A 7,500-nucleotide genomic window follows, 5' to 3' on the forward strand; every position below is an offset into this window, starting at 1 on the left:
CTGGGGATCTTGGCGGGGCTGGGCCTCGGGATAGACGGGAACGGAGAAGGAGGAGGAGGAGGAGCTGTTACCATGGCGACGGGTGGGTCGACAACGACGACAACAGGAGGAGGAGTAGGGTTCGGGAAGGAGAATAGCAGCGAGGCATGCACGTGCTACGTCAACCACGCCTCCGTCAAGCAGTTTGGGGGGGAGATAGGAGGAGGGTCTGGGGAGTCACCCGACGGGGTGAACGGACTGAGGGAAGGAGCCGGCAGTCGGGAGGGAGGAGTAGGAGGAGGAGGAGGAAGTGCCGGTGGAAGTGGAGGAGGTGCGGCACCCCTGCAGACCTCCGTGCTGACGCGGGCCAAGCCGCCGCCGCCGCCCCCGCCCGCGGCTCTCACTCAGGCGCTGCTGGGACAGGCGTGCCCGGGGCTGGACGAGGCGGTGGACGGCGTGCGCTTCATCGCAAACCACATGAGGAGCGAGGACGATGACCGCAGCGTGAGTCAGCACCCACCACCCACCACTCACATTTCCAACAATCTCGCTGAAAGACACCAGTTAGCGTGTTAGCGAACTTTTAGCGGTGCCAACTGGGCTGTTAATGATGTTTACTAGTTTTAGACCAAACCTTCATAATGCTTCTTTTATTCTAAAAAGTGCTTGACATTCATTCATAAGTATGGGATTATGTTGTAAAGAGCTCCTCCCTCAAAATATGAATGCATATTAATCAATATGTGCATTTTCATCAAACAAATCTCCCTGAGCTCACTTAGCTAAGGCTCAGGGGGATTTGAGCAGGAAGCCCATCCATTTCTGCTTCATGTGGCCTTGACTGTGTGAAATGAGTCGCCCTCACCCCCTCTCTCGCATAACCTTAACCTGCCTTTTTAAAGCGCTCCGATTTCTGTCAAAATAAAACATGTATAAAAAAACGAGACGGAGCGGCATTAAAACTGACCAGAACTCAGTGGAGTGAGCAAGAGGCGTTTCGCAACTTGGCTCTTCAAATATTTACACCCTGCCGGTATCAAGCTCGAGTCATAGCCTTTCTCTAGGGGAACCGTGGCAACCCCTTTGCGAGTTTCATCAGATCTCTTCTGTCCACTGACCCCATCTGCAGCTCCGCGGGGCGGTGGGCTGACAAGCAGAAGGTGTCCCTCTTGTTTTGTTTTTGTAATAGGGCTAAAACTGGCTGGAGCCGCTTTAACACGGAAGCTAACAGAGCATATTTACTCTGCATTTCCACGTAGCCATTTAACACGGCTTTTTTTGTTGGTCTTTTCAGAGGGGGTTGGCGGTCGAGTACAGGTTTAGTCTTTCCCCACTCCACTGATTGATCCAAACAGGGCCTGATTCAGCAGATCGGAGCCTTTATCATTATCTTAACTCAGTAGACACGCTATATGCAGTCTGTCCCAGGGGACAGGTTTGAAAAACATCGATTTTGTAAATGCTTTTATCCCATGTCAATCACAGTGCAGTGAAGTCACACGCATTTAGAAGTACTTGTGCTCGCTGGAATATGATGGAGGGAGACCAAGAATGATGGGAACATAATAGATGTGATATGGAAAACTTACAAGCCAGAAATTCCCTTTTGCACACTAACCAACCAATGGACAAACAGTGGCGCAGGAAGGTGTCTGGGGTAGGTAGGGCATCTGAATACGTGGGGTGGGCAGCTAAAATCGACATGAATCGACATGTCCAAACCACTACGTCGTCGTGTAAGCTACAATAGCAACTTCACGACCACACTGTGACACACTCAAAACCAAATGATTGTAATTTCATGCAATCAAAACTGTCAAACTGGCTTGCTTAGCAATCGCAGACATTTTACAAAAAAAAAACAATGTGAAGGCTGTGACGTTTCCATACCGTTCACACAGAACCTTCAATAGTAGCGCTACAGATTTACCGTTCTGTCACTGTCCACCACTGCAGCGTTAAGAGGGTGTTATTAAGGGCAAGTCTCAGCGGTAAAGATATGGGGCCGGGGGCCCCTCTGCCAGGTGCTTGGGTGACCCTTCAGGAGCCAGGCTGTGACTCTGTGCTCCTGTGTGACACCATTCTGCCTGGGCGCGGAATGGGAAAGAAATTCCTAGAATAAAACTGAACGTGCCTTCCAGCAGGATCTGTCCTGGAAAGAGAGCGAGCAAGACAGAAAGGGAGAGATGGGAAAGAGAAAGGGAGAGGGAAACAGAGGGTGAAGAGAGACGGAGAGGGGAGCGAGAGAGAGACAGTGGGGGGAGAAGGGTACATGGAAAGAAAGAGGAAGAGAAACGGAGTGGGGAAAAGACACAGAGAAAGATTGAGAGAGAGAGAGAAAGAAATAGAGAGAGCGAAAGAGAGAGAGAGAGAGAGAGAGTCTGATGACCTTCAGCATGGGTGCATGAATAAGACTTAGTGAGTTTTAAAACAAAAAGACATTGAGCTTCAGATAATCAGACAGTGACTGCTCGCCTCACAGGCTGGGGTATGCATGGTTTTAGTGGGACAGCAGAGTGCCTGAAAGAGTTATTCAACATGATCAAGACACACACACACACACACACACACACACACGCACACACACACACACATACTCACACACACACACACACATACACACACACACACACACACACACACACACACACACACACACACACACACACACACACACACACACACACACACACACACACACACACACACACACACACACACACACACACACACACACGCACACACACACAACTGGTGTATTTGTGCCATTCAGGAAGTAGTTCAGGGTGCAGTAAAGTTACCAATCCCATAATCCTTTTCTGCAGTATACATGAGATGTCGTTTTCTTTCAGAAGAGACTGATTGTGAGAGCGTCCTCAGATCTCTAAAGAGAAAGTTGGAGAGAGAATCATTTTCTGTGTTCTTTGTAGGATGAGATTACATGGCATTTGAAAAGAAAATAATATACAGCGTTAAATAGAGGAAAATAGACTTAGCTCTCAAATGTGTGCAAATTTCTCTGTGTGTCCTCTCATTACTGAGATAAGTTCCTCCATGCAGCGTGTATAAGTCTCTCATTACAGAAATAATGAGATTCTCTGTGTGTGTGTTTGTGTGTATCTGCCTGTCTGTGTGTGTCTGCCTGTCTGTGTGTGTGTTTGTGTATGTGTGTGGGTGTGTTTGTTTGTGTGTGTGTGTGTGTATGTGTGTGTGTGTCTCATTACGCAGTATCATTAATAATGAGATGTGTGTGTGTGTGTGTGTGTGTGTGTGTGTGTGTGTGTGTGTGTGTGTATCTGCCTGTATGTGTGTGTCTGCCTGTTGGTGTGTGTGTTTGTGTGTGGGTGTGTTTGTTTGTATGTGTGTGTGTGTGTCTCTCATTAATACATTACGAAGGCCTGTGTGTGTATGCGTATGCGTGTGCACCTTATTAATAGTAATCATTGGAACTGAAGAATCAGCCACCGTCATCATTAATAATGAGATGTATATGTTTGTGTGTTTGTGTGTGTGTGTGTGTGTGTATGTGTGTGTTTGTTCATATTTGCCTATATGTGTGCATGTGTGTGTTCTCAGTGATAATGGGTGAAGTTACTCTATGTGTAGTTGAAGAGAGGGGTGTGCACTCATGTGTTGTTCCTGGAAGCCCAGGCCTCTTGCTCCCTGCAGGAGAGATTAACAACTCTCAGTAATTCTGTCCATCAGCCTGACCTGCACTCAGCCTCATCCCTATGGTTACAGCCCTGTTACCATGCCGACCCCCCTTCCTCTCATCGCCAGGGTTACAGAGCGACTCCCCAGTTGTCTCCCCTCATCAGAGCGCTGTGGCGGAATGGAGTCTCTGCCTATTAACCTCCTCTCACCTCTCTCCTGCTCCCCCTGCTTCCTCTCCTCTCTCTCTTTCTCTCTCTCTCTCTCTCTCTCTATCTCTCTTCTCCCTCTTTTAATCCCTTTGCTTGTTTTATCAACCCTTTTTTCTTTTCCTTTATCATCTCATTTTGTTTCATCCTCGCATTTCCCTCATTGTCTCTTCACTGCTCCCCCTTCCAACACACCTCTCCCATCTCCTTTTCTACTCTCTTGTTTTCTTTACACTTCTTTTTAAATAATTTCATATATACCCTTTTCAGGTCTCTTTACTCCTATCAAACCATACTGTGCCAAATTCTAACCCTCTATTTCTCTCTTTCTCCTTTGCTCTCTCTCTCTCTGTCTTTTACCCTCCCACTTACAGGTGAGTGAGGACTGGAAGTATGTTGCCATGGTGATCGACCGCCTCTTCCTGTGGATCTTCATTTTTGTGTGCGTTTCCGGCACGGTGGGGATGTTCCTGCAGCCGCTCTACCAGAACACCACAGTCAAAATCCTCACCCACACACCCGGCTGACCAATCACGCGCCCCGCCACGCTGATGGACACCGCCTGCCACCAATGGCGTGAAGGGAAGGACAAAGGGGCGGAGGGAGGGGCCAAGCGTGGGGGTGTGGGGGAGTTCAGACTTTTTGATCTTTTATAAAACCAATAGGCCTGACTGTCAGACACTCAGTGTTGGGTTCATATGCAAACATCTTTCATATGAAAAATGCTTTTGAACAAAAACAAGGGGAAATAAGCAGACAAACAGCTTTTCTGCGATGAACGGAAAAACCTCCCTCCAATCCCCTCTGTCCTCCCTTTGAGTGACATACGGCACAGGCCAATCAGGGAGAGAGGGCACACTTGTTTACTTTGCTCATCTGGTCAGTCAGACACCAACCAACCACCCAACTGCTGGGGCGCTGCTGAGTTGTGACGGAAGACTCCTGATTGGCTCAGGGGGAGAGCCCCTCACAAAGACTCAATGAGAAAAAAAATGTATATATTATATTTTGCTTTTAATTTCTCAAATCACTACTTAAAGCAGCCGGCTAAGTATATTTTACAATAGACTGGTACCATATCACACTATTGTGTCTGACGTGTATAGGATCCATATTATTTCTTGGTAGCGCACAGAGGGACAGGATGTCTATAGTGTGGTTTTGATGCAGTATTGTATGATTATATAAAGCAAAACAGGAATGTGATCATTAGTGTACCACACCAATTATAACCCACAGAGCCGCACATCCATGGGCACTCCATGGGGGGCAGTATGTAACGCCAGATCGGTCATGATAGGGGGAAGCCAAAAGAAAGGTTGTTGACAGAGATTGTAAGTGGTGATGGCAATAATGGATGAAGCAACTCAAATACGAAGACTAGGTGTAACACTTTAAAAGGTTTAAAGGTTTTTTGGGTTTGATGTGATAAATCCCTGTGTAATAACAGTTGTTTTGGAACTGTGTACTGAGAGACTACAGAGACCTGCAGTAACTGGAGCAGATGAATATATCCCCTTTCCTCTGAGAGGCTTAGAGCCAAAATGGCTGCTAGGAGAGAGCCACAGCATGAGGCTATGTTACCTCACAGGCAGATCCCATTGAAACAGTGCTGCCTGGGCCTCCCCCTGCCATTTCCGTTCTTCTTTTATTCATAGGTTTTTTTTCTTCCCCTTTCTTTCTCTAATCTTTCTTGCCCTTTCCCTAACCTCCTCCCATTTCTCTGTTTCCTCTCAGGTAATCTCCCTCTCCTCCCTTCTCGTACTCCACTCTTTCCTCTCCCCAGTCTTTTGGCATTCTGTTTGTCATGCCCTTGCAGTGCTGAGCAATGACAGTGTGTGTTTGTAATCTCATGGCATAAACAGACATGAAAACACACACACACACACACACACACACACACACACACACACACACACACACACACACACACACACACACACACACACACATTATTGCATTCATGTAGCCTATTGCTGTTCATTTGTACATATAGCGGAGGACCATAGAGGAGAGTGTTGCCATAGCGACAGAGCTCAGGAACCCATGTGGTTTAGCTCATGCTCCCTCCACCTCCCGCCTCCTCTGGTGGCCTCTCCCTTCACTACGTGCTCACATGTCATTGCTGCTTTTTATTGGTATTACTTTTGTGTTGGTTACAATTTCCAATGACAAAGTTTATCATAAAGTGACAGCAGCATCTGGGACATGTGCATGTCTGCCACCCTCGGCTCAGACACAGCAAACAGCTTACTCAGTTTCCTTCCTCACCTTCCATCTGATGTACCGTTTTCTCTCTCTCTCTCTCTCTCTCTCTCTCTCTCTCTTTCTTTCTCTCTATCTCTCTCTCTCTCTTTCTCTCTATCTCTCTCCCTCTCTTTCTCTCTATCTCTCTCTCTCTTTCTCTCTATCTCTCTCTCTCTCATGTTTTCTGCTTTCCTCCTTCTAATTGTTTACTCTCTTTTTAACCTTCTTTTGAAATCTTTGAACCTCTCCTTGCCATCTTCTGTGGTCCCATCCCAGGCTGTTTTTTCCTGTTCCAGTGGCAGTTTAAACTATGACGCTCTAACCCCAATATTAGGCCTCCCAACCAAATCACATCAGATCTTTTCAGATATAAAAGCAAAAGAAAAACGAATATTTGTACTAGGACTGTTGAAAGGTTTACTATGTCTCCCTTGGTATAAAGTAAAGCTTCCTCCCATGGAAAGATAGTTGGTCAGGACACTCGCTCACACACTCTCAAAATCTTACAATATTACGGTTGTGAAGCCGCGCTTAGATAGCAGAATAGAGATGGTCTGAATGTGGAGGCCGTCTGGTGAGTACAGTACCACAGGGTTCCACCCGCTCTTCACTTTAGTAAGAGGTCACAGTACAGACTACCACACACCGGCCACCTCAAGGCCCACTGTGTGCTGTGGCAGCTCTTGACTTAAGAAGGTCAGTTGACCTTGCGTGAAGTACCACTGTACAAAAATTGTCTTGAAGAGTTGCTTGGCTTACAGTCACTGTTGTATGGAGCGAAGGTGGTACAGAATGAAGAAATGGGCAGAAAAATTCCTTTGGTTTTGCTTCACCCTAGACAAGCTTTATGAGAGCGCACACTCCATTGTCTTATTTCTCTCTGTCTCTGTCTCTCTCTCTCTCTCCCCAAGTACTCCTCTCTTTTGACTGACTGACAGTGAACAATAAAAGGACAGACCGTGCCCCATTTTACTCTGCCTTCACAACTGCTTAGCCAATCAAATAAAGAGTAGAGATTATCAATATCATCCGCTGTTTCTTTTTTGTGTGTTTGTGTGTGTGTTTGTGTGTGTGTGTGTGTGTGTGTGTGTGTGTGTGTGTGTGTGTGTGTGTGTGTGTGTGTGCGTGCAAGCGTGTGAACCATATTGTTCCTCATGTTTGTTGAATACCCTTTATCAAGGACGAGCATCTACTAAGACCTTCCAGGGAAGGGTACCTCTAAATACGACAGCGGCACTTCCTGCTCTAATGAAATGAACATTGGCCACCGTGGAAACGTCGGTGCAGAGGCACTCAGCAGAGCAGATGAATAGCCTTAAGCATCTCCATTACGACAATGTTCCACTTCAACAAGCATTTCATAAGGAGTAATGGGCCCAGGAATTCTAGTAAGAGACAGACACCTCAGTATGTG

At 46.8% G+C, this 7,500-nt stretch overlaps 2 protein-coding genes across 2 annotated transcripts in view; one reads left to right on the forward strand and one right to left on the reverse strand.

Moving 5' to 3' along the window:
• Positions 1-4,517, forward strand: part of chrnb2 (cholinergic receptor, nicotinic, beta 2) — a 24,282-nt gene extending 19,765 nt beyond the window's left edge. Inside the window, exons 5-6 of the mRNA XM_031576658.2 lie at positions 1-483; positions 4,214-4,517. The exon at positions 1-483 is cut by the window's left edge and continues 778 nt beyond it. Coding sequence (XP_031432518.1) covers positions 1-483; positions 4,214-4,366 — 636 coding nt within the window. The 3' untranslated portion in view covers positions 4,367-4,517. The remainder of the gene's footprint in view (positions 484-4,213) is intronic.
• A 2,974-nt stretch (positions 4,518-7,491) lies between these two features.
• Positions 7,492-7,500, reverse strand: part of LOC105891845 (protein S100-A1-like) — a 1,172-nt gene continuing 1,163 nt past the window's right edge. Inside the window, exon 2 of the mRNA XM_012818028.3 lies at positions 7,492-7,500. This exon is cut by the window's right edge and continues 751 nt beyond it. The gene's annotated coding sequence lies outside the window, so the exon portion shown is untranslated.

The sequence above is a fragment of the Clupea harengus genome, chromosome 11, assembly GCF_900700415.2.
Source record: "Clupea harengus chromosome 11, Ch_v2.0.2, whole genome shotgun sequence".
Classification (NCBI taxonomy): Eukaryota; Metazoa; Chordata; class Actinopteri; order Clupeiformes; family Clupeidae; genus Clupea; species Clupea harengus.